The sequence below is a fragment of the Phyllopteryx taeniolatus genome, chromosome 4, assembly GCF_024500385.1.
Source record: "Phyllopteryx taeniolatus isolate TA_2022b chromosome 4, UOR_Ptae_1.2, whole genome shotgun sequence".
NCBI classification, from domain to species: Eukaryota; Metazoa; Chordata; class Actinopteri; order Syngnathiformes; family Syngnathidae; genus Phyllopteryx; species Phyllopteryx taeniolatus.
In genome coordinates this window covers 29467958-29486037 of record NC_084505.1, presented here as the reverse complement: position 1 = coordinate 29486037, position 18080 = coordinate 29467958, and the positions used below count along the sequence as shown (strand labels likewise).

Below are 18080 nucleotides of genomic sequence, written 5' to 3'. Positions count from 1 at the left end.
ATTCATGATAAATAACCAATAGACATGCGAGTATTACTTTTGTACGCTAAGAATCGAACAAAACGTCCTTTGCTGAGAAAATGCGTGCCTGACAATCTGCATCCCAAACAAAACGGACCTCTAGGACCTGTTTTGGGCAACCTAAATTCAAGTTAATCGATAACCTCAATGTAATATGAAAATAAAAACAGAATTTGAAAAGATGAGTTTTGAGACTGGATTTGAAAGGTACCACATTTGGTTACTAAAAAAATCCTTTATTCTTCTCCTCTTCTGTTTTGCTCGGCAGCAAACTGGACGCCTTCATCTACGACGCGGCAGTGCTCAACTACATGGCGGGACGGGATGAGGGCTGCAAGCTGGTCACTATTGGCAGCGGCAAGGTGTTTGCCTCCACTGGTTACGGCATCGCCATCCAGAAAGACTCGGGCTGGAAACGAGCTGTGGACCTTGCCATCCTCATGCTCTTTGGGGACGGTGAGGCCTCGAAGGACGATACGTTTTCGCTCCTTTCAATATGTAAATGTGCATATGTCAATGTTTAGTAGTGATGACAACCTCGAAGCTCTCATCGCCCCCTGTTGACGAATGTATTTCGATCAGGAAAAAGTTCAAAGTTCAATCGTGGGGTGGGGAGCCCTGTTGACAAATGTATTTTTCTGCAGCTGATAAAAATGTTGAGTGGCTAGTATCTCTGGGAAAGCAGATGCCACAGTGGCTGATGTGCAAAAAAGTTCATGTCAAGCCAAGTTGGCACAGTGTAGCCGTCGTTACTTTACACACAGCACTCAAAGCTCCAGCTGTAGGAGAACCAAACGTTAAAACACACATGGAAAGAGATTTTTATGGCAACTAATTTAGTAAAAATCCCCAAATTCCTTCTAATAAATAATGAGAGCTCTATCCCATGAAGGGAACCTGCAGGATACGTTTGGATTCTTCGCCAACTGTCTGCTGCCGACAGATTTTTGTGCCTACGACACGTAGACTAATAAAAGTCACATGACCAACCAATCACTGGCAGTCTTTGTAAGGACTGACAATGCAGACAGAACATTATTTTGAATTATACTAAGTCACATGACATACGAATCACTTGCGCTGCCTGTAATATTTTGACAATTTGTCCGAAAAGGTCCAGGACTGGTGTCACAAAAGCTAGATTTCAAACCCAAACCGCCAGTTTTCCCCTTCGATGTGGGCCAGACGATCTCAATGTGAACCAGCACGTCTACAACGAGATCCTGCAGCGTTTGCTTTGCTCGGTGCGCGAGAAGAGGACTTGGAGACTTGTGGCAGGACAACTGGTGGCTGCTTCACCACAACAGCGCGGCTGATCACAATGTCCCGAGCACCCGACAATTCCTGGCCAACAAGAACGTTGTCTTGCTGCAGCGACCTCCCTCTACTCACCCGAACTGGCTCTGTGGGATTGTTTTTTTCTCTTTTCCCCAGCTCAAGGGGGTCATCAAGAGGATCAGTTTTGAAGACATGGACGAGATCGAGATGGCCGTGACGACGGACGGAGAAGGCTGTGAAAGTTTGTTAGACTCCAGGGTGAAAATGCGTCACTAGTCCTGGAACATTTCTGACACAGCTCATAGAACAAACAATATTGTAAATCGTAATCGCTACCTGTTATGAATGACATGTAGACCGACCGATGTTTACATGAAGAATAGGTCACATAGCCAACCAATTGCTGCTTCTGTTTTTTCACATGCACATGTTGTCATCCATTTATCCCAAATAAAAGATAAGCAGAGTTCAATTCGATAAAGGGAACCTCTCTAGGATTGACTCATTCATGCTCGTTTGCACAAACAATATCATCGTATTAGGCAAGCATTGAGGAACAAAATTTCCCCCCCGCCCCTCTCTCTCTCTCTCTCTCTCTCTCTCTCTCACACACCAAAGAAAAACAAACCATGGGTGCAAATCTAACAAATCTCTCTGGACGTGTCCTCCGCCCTTGGCAGGCCCCTGGGATATGAAAATAAGATGGCCGCATTTTAGGGTGGAAAAACTTGTCACATGACCATGCAAACTTTCCTCCCTGAGGATTGTCAAGTCCAGCAGGCAAAGAATGATCAGCCTTGCATAAGCAATCCTTAATGAGGATGATCTTCTGTGGGGCGTTCAGTTAAAATAATGCAACGTGACGTGTTCCCCATACATGAGACCTGAGCGGTTTTTGGCAACAACTAGCCACCCGAAAAAAAATGTCCTTTTCTCCACTCACACTTGCACGCGGAGTCACTGAGGCAAACTCCCTCCGGATCTCTCATATCGCTAACGTCCGCAAACATGTCTCTGCTTCCTCCAGGTGACATGGAGGAGTTTGAGGCTTTGTGGCTGACAGGTATCTGCCACAATGAGAAGAACGAGGTTATGAGCAGTCAGCTGGATGTGGACAACATGGCGGGGGTCTTCTACATGCTCGGGGCTGCCATGATTCTGTCACTTATCACCTTCATCTGTGAACATTTGTTCTACTGGCAGCTGCGCTTCTGCTTCATGGGCGTGTGTTCCGGAAAGCCCGGGGTCACCTTCTCTATTAGCAGGGTGAGTCTACATGTCTTTTGTTTTGGATTTGACCTCAACCTGACAGTTAGATCCCAGCAATAGTTGTGTCGAGATAACTGACTGTGGTTGAGACGGAACAAGTCAATCAGGGAAATACAGTGGGCTCTATTTTCGATGTCGGCGCAACTGCGTCAGAGCGCAAAAACTCTTCATTCGTCCAATTTGGGGGCTGAAAGTCGGTCTAAACTTATACCTGCTCAGACCATGCCGAGCTTTTGCCGCAGCTGGTCTAATGCGATTTTGGTGCCACAGGAAGACGGGTACGCCAGCCGTGGACATGCGTGGTGCATTTCATGAAGTCTTCCGTTCATAAATACAGTATGCGAGCAGCGGGCATCAAATCAATTCATTGAACGCATTAATAATCATTAATTTTATTCATGGGCTCCTTTCAAGGCACACAAGGTCATACAAGGTCAAAAATAACAAACCATAAAAAAATCATCAATTAAAATGGCAAATGTTAAAGTGAATTGGCAGTCCAGGATATGTGGGCAGTATATTAACGCTTCCAATTATTTAGTTAGTTTCACAGGCACGGGGAGAACATGCAAACTTCACACAGGAGTTGATAATTAGTCATAATCATAGTTGGGAGAAATCATGAACATGATCAGTGACTTAATAACCCTAAACCTTAACCCGTAATGCTAACTGTTCCGAATTTTGTTTTTCCTTGTCTGATTTAAGTGACAAAAAAAATGGTTAGAAGCTAAAGAATTCAAACAAAACTCACACATACATCTCTGTTATAATAAGCCGTCTACATACGAGCACGACGCACATTTCTCAACAAAAATGACACTAGTGCTATGCGGCTAGTGGTCTAAAAGTCTGTCAGAAGAGTTTCGAATACTTGACAGTGTTTCCCTGACGGGTCATTTAACAAGGTGTCTTAGTGTTATTGCAGGCTGTTTCGTTCCCCATTTGAGGGGCAATTCATTTGCATAATGCTACCTTTTCGGTGAGAGAGTTGTTGCGCGCAAATGGTCTCAACTGTCTTTTGTCAAACAAAAAGGCACCAGTGTTTATGCGTTTGTGTGCAAGCTGAAGTAGTTTCTAATTGTCATTTGGTTTAACGCCCACTCACGCTGACCTGAGAATGAACTTACAAGTCAGAACTGGCATTGAGCACTTGTGGCCAAGTGTGAAACCACAAATCTGCCTTAAAGTGTGATATTTGTCAAGTAGCGCATGATTAGGGCTTTTATCTGTGCTCTAAACAAGATTAGATTTTTAGTGGTTAAGCATATTAACATCCATTTAAAAAAACATTCTATGTATTCAGTGTAGTCTTCATCCAAACCTGGTTTCAGGCTTATGACAAAAATGATAATGGATGACGAATAGAATTAGCAGCAGGAAAGGTAGTGGGCAGGAAAAGACCTTGGTGTGCCAGTAACCTTTCATCTGTTACATTTCACAGTAGCCATAGTAGCTTCAGATGTAGAGACATCAAATCAAACATTCCCACTGGACGAGCTGCCGTTGACCCAAGCACCAAGAAACAGAGAAAAAACAGGCGGCACGAGAATAAGGAAAACTGTATTGATGTCAGATATGATAGGCGTACAGTATGCCGTACATACTGTACAATATCTCACTCACAAAAGGTGAACAGATGTTTGATTCTGGCTTGTGGTTTGCCAGCCTTTGACTGCTCAGATCTGACAAACTGTGAGCAGTTTACAGGACAATCCGAAAACTGCCCTGGAGATGACTACATTGTCGAAGTGAAACGTCTGTCTGTAAATGGTGTAATATGCATGCCAGTAGTTGAAGACGTCCCGCTTAAAGACACGTGCATGTGCGACAGCTGCAACTTATCCAAAACTGTAACTACCTATTAATACTCTTCAGCATCGTATATGAGACTCAATAATAGGACACGGTAGCCGTGTAGTAAATGTGCACTTTGCTGGAGAAGTATTTGTTGTTTTCGTTGTGATTACTGCTACTGTCCAATGCCAGATTAAACACTTGCATTGTTCTCGGTTTTCCATGGTTGAACAGGAACAATTGTCATTATCGAAGGTCCTACTCTATATATAAAGTTATCAGGCGCTATAATGCATTTAACATGCAAAAAGAATGGACACATCTACGTTGTTTTTTAAAAATTGAAAATGCTGTAGAAATGGCCCCAACAAAACTACCAATTCCCTCATACTTGATTTCAGGCTCAACTGCTTGCACTTCTTAGGAATTAAGATTTAACCACGCAGTCATGACAGGCACTTTCACTAATCCCTGTCAAAATTATGAAGTCTTTGGTCTCTAGGCTCCATTTTTACTGCTCATACCTTTATTGTTCTCACTCTTCTTCCTTCTCCTCCCACGTCATCTCTCTTACGCTTCCTGTCTCCCTTCACCTGCCCGCTCATCTCCGATTCCCATACTCCAGGGTATCTACAGCTGCATACACGGAGTACAAATTGAGGAAAACAAATCCACCCTAGACTCACCTTCATCCACCATCAAGAAGAACATGAACAACACCCACTCGAACATCTTGCGGCTGCTCCGCACTGCCAAAGACATGACTGCAGTGCCGGGCATTAATGGCTCGCCACACGCGGCCCTGGAATACAACCACGGCGGCCGCGATTCAGCCATCTATGACATTCAGGAGCACCGGCGCAGCCTCGTAGGGCACCCTGCAGACTGCAAGTCAGCACCGCCTTACATCCAAGAGGACAACATGTTCACGGACTACATCGGCGAGGTGGAGAGGACTTTTGGGAACTTGCCCCTGAAGGACAACAACTTGTACCAGGACCATTACCGGCACCACCACCCAGTCTCGGCTTTGGGTATGTCCGGCCCCCCGCCTAATAGGCCGCGTAGCTTAGGCAGTGCTAGCTCATTGGAAGGGGGCATGTTCGATTGCGAAAGTTTAGGGGGAGGAGTAGCACCCATCTTCACCACTCAGCCCCGCCCCTCCATGACTCACAGGAATACCAATAAGTTTGACCTGATTGCGGGTCACCCCCCCGCGGATTCCAACCAAGTCGGCTTCAAGGGAAGCAATGTGTACGGGAGGTTTTCGTTCAAAGGAGGCGCATCCAGCACAGGGCTCATCGGGGATCATGAGAGGTACTGCGGGGGAGGCGGAGGCGGGGGAGGCTCAGGAGGGGACGACGGAAACGTTCGCTCCGACGTGTCGGATATCTCCACTCACACCGTCACCTACGGCAACCTGGAGGGCAACGCCAAGCGGCATAAGCAGTACAGGGACAGCCTGAAAAAGAGGCCAGCCTCTGCCAAGTGCAGACGGGAGCAGGACGAGATAGAGCTGAGCGGCTTCAGGAGGAGACCCCACCACCACACCGTCCACCACCACTTCCCTCACGGGCACCTGGCACACCGCACCATCTCACCTCCCCTGGAGCGGAAGCGAGGAGGGGGTAACGCTTCACCTTACTTATTCCGCAAAGACAAAGAGAACTTGAGGGAGTTCTATGCGGACCAATTCCGCTCTAAGGAGGGCAAGTGGGAGCAAGAGGGTGGAAGTGGAGGAAGTGGCGTGGGCGTCGGTAGCGGTGGTGGTATCTGTAAGAGCTTAGTTCCTGTCGAAGACTTTCTTAAAGGAAAAATCAAGAAGCAGGAGTCCAAAGGTGGGCTGGGCTCGGTGTCGGCAGGTCAGCAGGCCCACACCTGCTGGGAAAAGGGCGTTTCCGGACTGGGAGGAGGCGGCATCGCCGGAGGTGACTGGGAGTGTCGTAACTGCCACAGTGTGTGTCACCACGGTGGAGGCGTAGGGGGCTCGTGCCCAGCTAGTGGAATTGGGGGGAGCGGTATTCGCCCCAGCTCCGCCAGCTGCAAGCGCTGCGACTCGTGTAAGATTCAGCCGAGCAATCTGTACAACATCAGCGAGGATAACAACGTTGTGTTTGCTGCGGGGAAGAGTAACATGGGAGCAGGCCACACGCCGACTCAGAGCAGGAAGCTAGGGCCAGGTGGGCGGGTCTTACGGAGGCAGCATTCTTATGACACATTTGTAGACCTGCAGAGGGAGGGTTCAGGTCGCATGGGAGTGGGCGGCGGGGGCCAGTTTGCCCAGCCCCGAAGCGTGAGCCTTAAAGACAAAGACCGCTACATGGAGGGCCCCAGCCCTTATGCTCAGATGTTTGAGAGGTACGCAGGAGAAAGAGATGCTTCGATGTTTGCAGGAATAGGTGGAGACAGGGCTAAAGGGGGCTCCTCCTTTAGTTTGTTTCGCGGAGGCGAAGGTGGGTTGCATCGGCGCTCTGTGGGCGAGAGAGACCTGAGAGACAGGGACAGGGCTATGAGGGGAGGTGGGAGCGGTGGTGGTGATGGTGGTGGTGGTGGTGGCAGAGACGCCGGGACTTACTCCTTGTCTAAATCTCTCTACCCAGATAAGGTGAACCAGAACCCCTTCGTCCCAACCTTCGGCGATGACCAGTGTCTTTTACACGGTGCCAAACCATACTACGTCAAAAAGCCGCAGACGCAGCAGCTACTCAACAACAGCCGAGGAGGAGGGGACTTCCGGGGATCCACGAGCGCGGCTTCTTATTTGCCTGCGTCGGCCACAGCCGGGGTGATGTCCAATGTAGCCCCCAGGTTCCCCAAAGATCTGTGTCTGGGCGGGGTGGGCGGTCCCATGGGCAACCACCTCGGGGCCAACAAGCTCATGCCCGGGGGCCGCGACACGTTGGGTTTGGGGCAAAGACCCTTCCACGGTGCCAGCAACGGACACGTCTACGAAAAGCTCTCCAGCATAGAGTCGGACGTCTGAGGGGAGAAGAGAAGTGGCAAAGGGGCTGAAGATTGATGGGAAATCCCCCCCAAAAATCTACACAGTGCAACGTCCTCTTTGTGAGTAGAGAAGGTGAAGACGCGAGTGGGTTTCGTCTTCACGCCACTAAACGCAACAATCTGAAACTTGCACAGCAGCAGCTCAAAGCTAAAGTGCGGACGGCAAGTTGTAAACGACAACTCGAGAGGATTGTGGTGCTGGGAAGGAGGTAGGGCTAGACAGACGGAGGAGGGGGGTGTGCCCTGCTCGCTTTAGAAGCTCCTTGTTCCAAAACACCAATTTTCGTTCACAACGGTATTACAATCATGAATGAGAAATCAACACTGCTGAAGTAACAGGGTAAATTAACAATAATTGTACCAATAGTGTTAATATTATTACTGAATATTACTCAAGTGTTTCAAGATGATTGGTTTGTTTTCCAATTTTATTTCTTCAAGTAGTGTTCGTATGATGTTGATTGTTTCTTAGCTTACCAACTTCACAGGAGACTTGTGGACCACTTTGAATATTTTGGGGGCTCCTGTCATTTTGGATTCTTCTTTGCAATGAATTATTTCTTCATATTTGATTGATTGGTTGATTTATTTACTTTTTCAAGATTTATGACTATTGTGACGTGTATGTGACCAAAAGGCATGACGTGCTGAGTACAATGTACTTATTGGTTTACATTTTTCAAAGGTCTTTTTTTCCGCTGTTAGAAGCCGACATCATCATATTGATTTGCCCTTCCTTTTTGGCTTTTTTTTTTTTTTTTTTCTGCTCAGCAGCACCAAAAGGGTCTCACATTTCGAGCTGGATGTGCCTTAAGGGATAAATTCTGATGCTTCACCTCCAGACAATTGGTTCCTCAATTTCAGGGCCAAAATCAGCTGAAACCTTCATCGCAGGATTCACGTGTCAAAGAAAGTTGTGACAGTGACAAACTTTCAGGCAAACTCCGATCTCAGATGTTGTTTTCTAAAGGTTGCAATAGAGGAAGCTCGCATTTTCACACCGACCCTCCAAAACAGTAAAACGGGAGTGACAATTTATCAGCCAGTGTGCCAGAAAAAAAACAAAAAAAACATTCCTCTCTACCGCAAAAACCAACACTGTTACTGACGACGTTATCGCCATTCAATTCTAGTTAGTATAACTGATCACCTGCTTGTTGCTTTTATTTTCACTGACCATGGAACTTGCGGTGTTCAGGACCAAATAGACTCGGAGTAAGCAGCGCTGCATGTGCATTTTTAAAAATATTGAGAACATGTCAAGGCCCACTGTATTAGGTGGTCGCATTTGCCTCAATTCATGTCAACAATTATACTTGAACTAAATATTACTTCTTGTCCTTAATGATGAGAATTGGATTGTTATGAGCCATAACAAATATTTTAACATTATTTTCCCCCCCAAAAAAAGAGAACAAAAATCAAAACATTTAACATTGAAATTGAACATTGTTCCATGAAAGCACAGGTGTCAAACTCAAGGCCCGGGGGCCAGATCATGCCCGCCACATCATATTATGTTGCCCGCGAAAGCAAATCATGTGCTTGAACTGCCATGATTCTTGCTAAAATATGTAGAAATTTTTTTTATTGTCATATGGAATAAATATTTGCAACCATGTTTTTGTTACCAAACCTCTTTTTACAATATAGTAACTTAAACAATAGTTACAAAGTATTACACTTGAATTTCGATTTCCAAACTATTCATCTATCGGTTTGTTGTCTATCTAATAATATAAGGAGGTGATTCAATATTTATATGATTTCAAAATCTTAACGGCGCTCTGAGAGAAAGCATAACTACAATGTGGCCCGTACCACAAATGAGTTTGACACCCCTACCCTAAAGGATTCAAATCTGAACACACACAACAATTATAAACTGTTGTTAGCTGCTATTCTAAGGAAAAGGTTGGCATTTTGGTAAAAGCAGTTTTTTTTTTTTTTTTTTTTAGTTACATAAAAAAAAAAAAAAATGAAGGTGCAGCCAGCTTCCTGAGAAAACTGTAAAGCAGCCAGTCCGTAGGCTGAATTATACACGCTTAACAAATTCAATTAAATGTTGAGGTGTAAAAAAATAAAATAAAAAAAATTTAGAAATTAACAATATGTTTTCAGATTTGGCACATTTAGACCATTTGGGCTGGCAATAGCTTTGCACTTTCCCCTCTAAAGATAAGAGCAGTTTCATATCATGAAATGCTGTTCCAGTTCAAATGCAGTGGAACTTCCAAAGTCAAACAATCTGTTGTGAGATCATCCATCCATCCATTGTCGCTTGCCTTCATTGTGTTCGGGGGTGAGCTGGAGCCTACGGTCGACTTGTAATTATTTTCTTTCAATAGAGAGTGATTATAATAATTGTATGTTCTAGGGTCAAACTGCTGCCATCAAAACCTTGATACGGGGATTTTGGTGCACGACGCCCCGCAAGTGGCGGAAGCGGGCATCATGTTTCTCACGGTCCCTCTCCCACTCCAATTTGACATGAATTGGAATATACTAGTAATATTGTTTAATATCCCCAAATTGCATTTGTACAACTAAGGGCTGCTTGTGTACTATAAAACATTGAGTTTGCCTTTGGCAGTTCCACTATGTTTAATTATTATTTTTTTCCGCCTTCATATTGCAATTTCTTGGACAAAGTGAATCAGTCAAAAAAATTAAATAAATCATGCCTACATTTAAATTTAGAGCACACCACCGTGTGAATGGTCTCTTGTAAACCCCATTTAAAAATTGAGAGCAACTTTATTTAACTCGGTTGACAAGTCAGTATGTATGATAATAAGTGTTTGCATGTATAGACTTTTTCTTTCTTTATGCTTTTATAATCTTGACTTTTAGCCCAACAACTGGGTGTTTTTTTTCAAGCTACCTTTTTGAAATGTCACCGGTACTCATCGGTGTTGATGTGCGTGTGTGTGCTTGTGCTACCAATCCAATCGAACACACCAAATTCAAAAAGGAATACTGCCGAGTCACCAAGACATTCAACAAAAAGTATTCACGCTTGTGTTGGCGAAATGTTCTTGAACAAGATGGAGGTTTTGCTCACAGTCACTGAAGAAGCCTTTTTCATACTTTTCATCTGATTCTCCTTAAAAAAAAAATAAAAAAAAATCTCTACATGATTTCTGTTGTCGTACGTGCCTGAATTTGTACGCTTGATTACCTCTGTGTGTGTGAGACACAGCGCGAGTGAGGAATAAACACTTCTTTTATATGTACTATACAACTCCATGTAAATAGAGGCATTCATGGATTTTTGATATTTAAAAAAAAAAAAAAAAAAAAAACTGTACAAAATGGTGGAGAAAGATCTATTTGGGATAAATCTTTGATTGGTATTTTGCCCCTTGCAAAATAGTTTTGTAACTACTTCAGGACACGTTATGTGCAATTGTTTCTAATGACACAGAAAGTGCGTATTTGCTCAGTTCGTTTCGACCGGATGATCCACGAGGGACAGTACAAAACGTCTGCACCAACTGCTCCACGGGAAGCACAACGTTGTTCCTCTTTTTGTTCCGCTTCTGTTTCATCCTCAGACGGTCAAACAGCATCCCAGAGTTGTACAGATTGTGAAAATGTACATAGGACTCCGAATCTTGTTCACCCTCACTTTTTTTTGTATGCAGATGAATTACTTGTGTGAAGAAAGTATTTCAGATTTGATGGAATATTTAGTAATATTGAACAATGCGATGGAAACACACACAGTCGATGTGCAAATAAGTGCTGAGAAATATTATTCTTCTGTCTCTTTGGAATAAAAGTGTTGAGTATGAATAAAAATTAAAAAAAAGTGCAATCTCACACGTGCTTGTTATCTCATTTTAACGTCTTAACTTTATTTGTGCTTATAGGATTGATACTCAATACATATCTACATTGGATATGAAAAGTGAACACACCCCTGTTGAAACATTAGTTTTTTCTGAAGTCAAACAATAAATGATTTTAAAACTTGATATTAATGTATATCTTATATCTATAAACAGTACTGTATGGTATCAATATGATTAAAAAATGGTTTAATATGAAATTACTTGAATAAATAACAGAATAAAACAAATACTGTAATAAAATGTCAGCTGGTTGCACACACTACTAATGAATCATTCCGTAATTTCGAGAGGAATTGTATGAGCAATTTTCTCGTGCTCCAAATGTGTCAGAGTGTGCACTCCCACATTTGGGCCCCCCCCCCCCACCCACACGTTTTGCTTTGGATTTAGGTCTGGGCTCGAGACATAACAAATGTTCTTCTGGTGAAGCCTGTGTTTTGTTGCTTTGGATCTCAGTTGACAGTAATACGTAGCATTTCAGATGTGAGTGACATTCAAATGTTAATGCGCGTCACTGTATTGGTGTTTGGAGCTATTAATCTACAAAACTATCAAGTGAGATTAGATGTAACTTTTTCCACCGCGAAAATAGGTTTTTGGAATATGTCATGATTTTGTAAAAATACATAAGCGTATTGAGGGAAATGATGCTCCCATCGAAGCGCTCCTCAGGTGCGCTTTCTTCGGAACGCCTCGTCCAGCAACGGGATATATTTATAAAGAAAGCAGCAGCGCGTTTCAGCATGTACCAATGCCCGCCTTTGTGGGCAGATCTTTACATCTACTGGCGCACAACACACACTATGAACTAATCCCTTATCATCGGTTTACATCTTTTTTTCTCCAAAGTAACAATCCCTCCATCAGCGTCTTATGCTGCTCACTTGTTCTCTCCCAACATCATCAAGCCGACAAGCTCGGCGTGCATTGCAACACATGTAACTACTTCTTGACAATTAACTGTTACCTAGCAACTGGCTCTTTTTTTCTGCTTCCCAGAGATGGCAGTGGAAGGGGTGGAGGGAGGTGCAGAGAAAGGAGAGATTTAAACAGTATTCCCACAGCATCTCAACTGGCTCGGATGCAGCAATGCATCGACAATAGCAAAAGCAAAATGGAAAGCACAGCCTGATCTTGACGCCCACGTGTGGCAACGTGCACGCGAGAGAGACAAGAGGAGGAGGAAGAAGAGAGGATGGTGCGTGGGGCATGTCGGGGTTAATACATCAGGAGGTGTAGCGTAGAAGAGTGCAGATTTCAAAAGAAATCAAGCAGAGGAAGCAGGAATGGGCCACAAGTGGAAATGTGGAGGGGGCAAAAGTTTCAGGACGACTTCAAGTTGTTTATAGACATGCAAGCAAGCCATCCCTTGAACACTGTGACTGTATTAACAGATAAAAGGCAAGCCGCTGAATATTTCTTCAAGGTGGTGCATGCATTAAGATTCACAATCTTCGTTGAGATCATCTCAAGTATTCTAGTCCGAAGCAGTGCAGGCAAAACTCATGTCAGCGCAATCTGGGTTCCTTTCAAAACTTGCTTGTCACTGCTCATCACTGACACCTGGCGGCAAAATGTCACATTGCAAAGGCTGCAACTTTCACCAATCGGTTAAATCATGTTTGATTTCTTCTGTTTAATTTGTTTGATTTTTCCTCATGTCATAAACTTGGCCTTTTCTGTTAAATATGACTCGTTTGTGGTTCTTAGCACAAACCATTTTGCTGATAAATGTTGTCCAAGGGGGGGGGGGGGGTATTAGCAAAGGCTAGAATCTTTGCCAGGCAGTTAAATGAAATATATTTTGAAATTTGATTATTTCTCCACCCATCCGTTTTCTATAGCGCTTGTCTCCATCCATTTATTAGCAAAGGCTGGAACATTGACCAGGTATTTTTTTGTCCTAGTTTATTTCTCCTTCCATGAGGAGCTGGAGCCTATCCCAGCTGACTTTGAGTAAAAGCCAGACTTCGCCCTGGATAGGTCGCCAGTTGAATCACAATCACACAAAGACAAACGAATTAATCCCTCGCTGGCTTCGTGAACTCAAGTCAGGCGAGTGGACCACTACAACATTAGTAAATTGCTTTATTCAATTTTGATTTCATTTCTCTTATTTTAGTTTATTCGATGAGTACATTATCACAAAGATAATAAGATAATATATAGTAATATAATATGTGCATTGTGTTATTCCTTTCACATTAAGATAATTGATTTAGTCTCAGATGTCATCATTTTCTTGCAGATTGACTTCAACCTAACATAGTGCAATGACGCTGTTGTAATGGACATGCAGATAATAATATTTCCCCCCCCTCCCAAAACATGACTATTAGACAGTTCTGAAGGTTTATTATGCAGATTTCAGGTTCAGTATAATCATAAACCAAAGTAGAAATTACATCAGAAGAGGTCAATTCTGAAGATATCAGGCAATGTAGTTTACACAATAACAGGGTCAATATTTGTAAAATATATATTTATATTTTTTTCTTTTTTATTTGCAAAGTCCCAAAGTTTTCGGCTTTCGACATTAGCCGTGACCGTGCGCCGGCCCGCCCAACCCCCCCGTTCTGAAACGCCTTCTCACCAGCCGGCCCCCCGTGGTGGGGCTGGCCCTCGCCCGTGCGCTGATCACGTCGCGGGCCAGGCTCGCCTCCTCACCTGTCAGGCTCTGACGTACCGGTGACGGATCATCCCTGAGCCTCTCCTCACGGTAGCCATGGTGACGGAAGAAGGGTTGCGTGGTTGCTAGGCGATGGGAGAGCTCTGTGATACGCTGATGCAGCACGGAGACTTCTGTGAACAGGTCGTCGATGGTCTCCGATAGAGGACGCACCCTGCGGGGGGGAGGGCAGAGCATAAGTGCTGTTATCGCTAATATCTATTAATATTCTATACAGCGAAACGTTGATGAGTCGCTGACGGTGTAGCGGTTCGACCGCCTGACTGCCGTGCAGGAAGCGTGGGTTCCGTTCCCACTTAGCGGTGCTGTGACCGTGAGCGTGAACGGTTGTGTGTCCTTGTGCCCGTAAGCGACTGGCAACCTGTCCGCCATCTGCCTTTGGCGCAAGGTCTGCCGCCAATCCAATCCAGCTCGGCTCAAACCCGAATCGGGACGAGGGATGTAGAAAATGGATGGATGGGTTGGACAGTATATTTTTCGGGCTGTCTCGATCGAATCGTTTTAGAATCCGTTAAACCTATAGCTATTACGTCGAGTACTCATGTAATTGCCGCCCCCTGCCCCAAAAGTATTTATTTAACTATGAACATGCATTTAATTGTCATTTGTGAGGGCTCGACTTCTATCCTTAAACTGCATTTACTGGTACTGAGTCTATGGTCTAAACTGTACAGAATTTGAGACGACAAAATCAGCCTTTGCTAAGCAGTTAGCATTAGCATTAGCATGCTAGCGATTACTGTTTTAGATTTAAAAGAAATGCTAACGACCATTCAGTTTACACATACATCATATTGTATATCCATTACACATCTAATAGTGTCTTAAAAGATCACTTACAGACGCTCCTCTGTTGTTTTTGGCAAAGTTTATCAGTTGCCCAACAATAAATAAATGCCCGTGTGAATTGGTTCTGCGGTGCAAACATGGATTTTTTCCTGTGGAGCTTCGAAGCAGAAATCCTGCGTTGAACTATTTTTAAGTCCACTTTGCCAACTTATTAAATTTTTTATATATTTTTTTTTAATCCTAAACTGTTGGCCTCATCACCTTGAACAGAAAGATGTGATGTAGCAGTTTTTTCCTAAATAACTGTAGGATATAAACTATATATAATCGCTTGATTGATTTTAACGTCTTTAGTCAAAGAGGTTCAAAGTTGTCCTCGCATCCTTCTATTTTTGTGCATGCGGCCCTCTAAGGAAAAGGTTTGGACACCCCTGATTTCGAGTCTTACCTAACCTGCGTGTTTTGGGAATGTGGGAGGAAGTTGACATATTTAGAGAAAATCCACACAAGCACAAGGAGAACATGCAAACGAAACAATATTCGAACCCGCGACGTCTCGACTGTGAGGCAAACATAGAGCAGTTACATTTGTTCGATTCAGTAAAAAGTTAGTTTTAGTGACTTGTGCTGAAATGGCTCCATCAGGACAATTTTATTTTATTTTTTGAGGTCTTATTTAAGTACTTAAAGTTACCTGGAGTAGTCAGGGAGCAGCGTGTTGGGTTGGGAATGCAGCAAAGTCTTGATTTCCTTAAAAATACCTTTCCCCCACGTATCCAAAACTTTAGTCAAACTGCGCACTGACGTCACGTTAACTCTGTCGGCTGACACAAACACAAACGTGGACTTTAAGATCGTGACATCTCGCAAAAAGCACTCCATCTAACTTGTTTTGATGATGTTCTACCTCCTTCTCTGTAGTTCCAGTGTCCATAATCCAGTTCGTTATCCTCATTATTTGAATGGGCCCCCGCTACCATGGCAACCACCATCAGCACCATCAACAGCGAGTGAGGATTCATGACCAGCCGACACTACGCTCAGAGAAATGAGAGAAAAAGAGCGGAACAGATTTTGTACGATCCCAGGTGGCTTCAGGTCAAATATCGCCAGTCAATCGCAAATTATAATTCATATCCAAAACTGTATTTCGTTGTTTAATAACTTTGGTGGTGTTGTGATGGTGCAGTGCATCATACTGACAACTGTTTCTAATATGTTGCCCTTTTCATGTTGCTGAATTAGGTAACCAGAAAAAAAAAAAACCTGCAGGTCTGAGTGGAAGCGAGTGCACGCGTTCTCATAACAGAGCGTTAATCTCGCCGGATCTCCGTAATCTGCTGACTCATTGGAAAGGTATGATAACAGGTTTATAGACAAATGAAGGTGGAGAGAAAATAGAGTGCAAATGAGCGCTAAACAGTCATCTGGTGCAGCAAGTTTCACATCTGGCAAAAACATGTCACCTCACCATCAAGCACTATGCTGCCTGCAAAACTGCATTTGTACCGTATGCGACACATTTGCAGCCGAGACGGGGCTGTAATTCTGAAGATGTTCATAAGATAAAGAGGCATACTCACACTTTCAAAACGTCATCAAATTGTAGCTTCTTTCCTTTGTTTTCCCTCTTTGTGTAAATGTTGCCTCCCCTTCCTGAGCGCCTCCGGTTGTGCTTGAAAAAGATTTCTGGTGAGGCCTCCCAACTTTTTTACTCCTCCTGGGTGGAGCCCATCCTCCTCTTATTAACTCGCCGCACCTCCTCGTATGGAAGCGCAGAGCCGCAAAAAAAAAAAAAAAAAAAAAAAATCTCATGCACCTTCAGAATCTCTTAGAAAAATTCTATAACACACACAAATGCAATTAATGAGGCAGACTGACAATTTAGCCCCATAAACCATAATTGGATTTATTAACCTTAATCCATTCGTTCCAATTAAATGAATAACAACAACATACTGCACTATAGGCTATGCGGTACTTATCAGCGACCAGCAACCACCCATGAAATCAACACCGTGAATATGAATATCAACATGAACATGTCATACTTTACAGGACACTCAATGCATATTCTATATTTGTATGAGTTTATATATTTGTATTTTGTTTATTTATAATTACAGCAAGATAAATCGCTTAGATTATGCTGAAATGTATTTGTAATTCTCTTTCTTTGCAGAATGCCTCAGAGAAATCCAATCACTCAAAAATGGCTCCACGCTCTGAAAATGTATGATATGAAAAGGCACCGGCTGTACAATCAACACAAAAGAAGTGATACATCGTGAAATTTCCCATTATTATTTATTTACACTCTTCAGTTGAGTTCAATAAAAAATGAAAAAACAATCAATTGTGCATATTGCATTTATTGAAACTATTGTCACTATACTGTCATAGTAATTAGATTTAACTCAGATTAACTCAGTTATTATTACTGGTTAGCATAAAAAGCATATTATGCTATCGTTGTAGAGAAGCAACATTTATCGTATAACTTAACCTAACCGGGATAAGCGCTGTTGAAAATGGATGGATGGATGGAAGGTTGCGCAGTTCAAAATGTAGTACAAGGTCCAACGCAGTTTGGATTCTAAACAAAATTCTCTGTAAAAGAATAAGCCTCCAAAAGAGGCTTCAGCTCAGTGAGCATCGAAAGGAATTTGGGGCTGTTTTTATGTAATGTCACCCTGGAAGATTACAAGTGATGGCAAATATAGTAAATGTGATGATAACAATAATTGACAAAAACACTGTCCTGGCTGCTTGGTACGATACGGTAAAGTTGACATCATCATTCGTAAAGGAAGAATGATTGTAAACCACAAAGTCAGCTTGGTTTATGTTAATGCGAAGAGACAAAAGTGAGATCAAAACACCTTGACCTTTTAACTTGTGAGGTTTCTGGTCAACACTTTTCAATGTGTTCATCTTTTTAATATTACACAGTTGATGTGCAATATAAAATTTCATGACTAATTTGCATCAAACTGCCATCCAGATGTGACTCCAGTGTTTGATATCTGTGTTTGTGTGTGTTTTCATGGCGTGCAAGCTGAGGTGAGATCACAGTTGGCCACCAATACACACGCACGCAGACACACACACACACGCACATCCACAGAGAAATTTAGTAGAAAGACTCAAGTGGCGTTTCGGCCTCCAAAGAGGCGCAAAGTGTCAGTGGAGGAAATGGAAAGACGGAAGAAACGCACTTCCCCGCCTCAGAGAAAGAAAATGATTGCGGTGACGGAATCTCGCCGCGGTCCACAGCTGGTCTGCATTAGTGACAGGCCATTTCTCACCCTGTGCCGATGTCTTCACACATAGACACACACACGCACGCACATACACACACGGGGAGGCACATCCTC

The 18080-nt window shown here is 43.4% G+C and overlaps 2 protein-coding genes and 1 long non-coding RNA gene across 7 annotated transcripts in view; 2 read left to right on the top strand and 1 right to left on the bottom strand.

The window, feature by feature from the left end:
• grin2bb (glutamate receptor, ionotropic, N-methyl D-aspartate 2B, genome duplicate b) overlaps positions 1–11193 on the top strand; it is an 86832-nt gene extending 75639 nt beyond the window's left edge. For 2 of the 4 annotated variants that reach the window (XM_061771453.1, XM_061771455.1), the window contains 3 exons: positions 290–477; positions 2327–2565; positions 4991–11193. In XM_061771453.1, coding sequence (XP_061627437.1) covers positions 290–477; positions 2327–2565; positions 4991–7348 — 2785 coding nt within the window. In that variant the 3' untranslated portion in view covers positions 7349–11193. The remainder of the gene's footprint in view (positions 1–289; positions 478–2326; positions 2566–4990) is intronic. The other 2 variants (XM_061771456.1, XM_061771457.1) reach the window with 2 other exon arrangements.
• Positions 11194–13559: 2366 nt separating this feature from the next.
• On the bottom strand, positions 13560–16432 carry si:ch211-243a20.3 (uncharacterized protein LOC100151507 homolog). 2 transcript variants are annotated; one of them, XM_061771974.1, is made up of 4 exons: positions 16287–16432; positions 15611–15737; positions 15398–15527; positions 13564–14068 (listed from the first exon to the last, which is right to left on the bottom strand). In XM_061771974.1, the coding sequence occupies exons 2-4, from the start codon at positions 15723–15725 to the stop codon at positions 13762–13764; spliced, it is 552 nt and encodes a 183-aa protein (XP_061627958.1). In that variant the 5' UTR covers positions 15726–15737; positions 16287–16432; the 3' UTR covers positions 13564–13761. The 2 variants fall into 2 exon arrangements, with proteins under 2 accessions (XP_061627959.1, XP_061627958.1); XM_061771975.1 differs by lacking the exon at positions 16287–16432 and having other exon boundaries at positions 13560–14068; positions 15611–15948.
• On the top strand, positions 15669–17002 carry LOC133477354 (uncharacterized). Its single transcript, XR_009788312.1, has 3 exons — positions 15669–15801; positions 15949–16059; positions 16886–17002. It is a non-coding gene; the product is annotated as an uncharacterized LOC133477354 (long non-coding RNA).
• The last annotated feature ends 1078 nt before the right edge of the window (positions 17003–18080 follow it).

Bases quoted from the DNA above. Each gene is read 5' to 3' on its own strand.
- si:ch211-243a20.3 (XM_061771974.1), bottom strand. From the start codon at position 15,725: ATGAATCCTCACTCGCTGTTGATGGTGCTGATGGTGGTTGCCATGGTA. The intron at 15,528-15,610 runs GTAGAACATCAT...TGTTTGTGTCAG, and splicing joins CTGGAACTACAGAGAAGGAG to CCGACAGAGTTAACGTGACG. The intron at 14,069-15,397 runs GTAACTTTAAGT...TCCCCCCCGCAG, and splicing joins CTGCTCCCTGACTACTCCAG to GGTGCGTCCTCTATCGGAGA.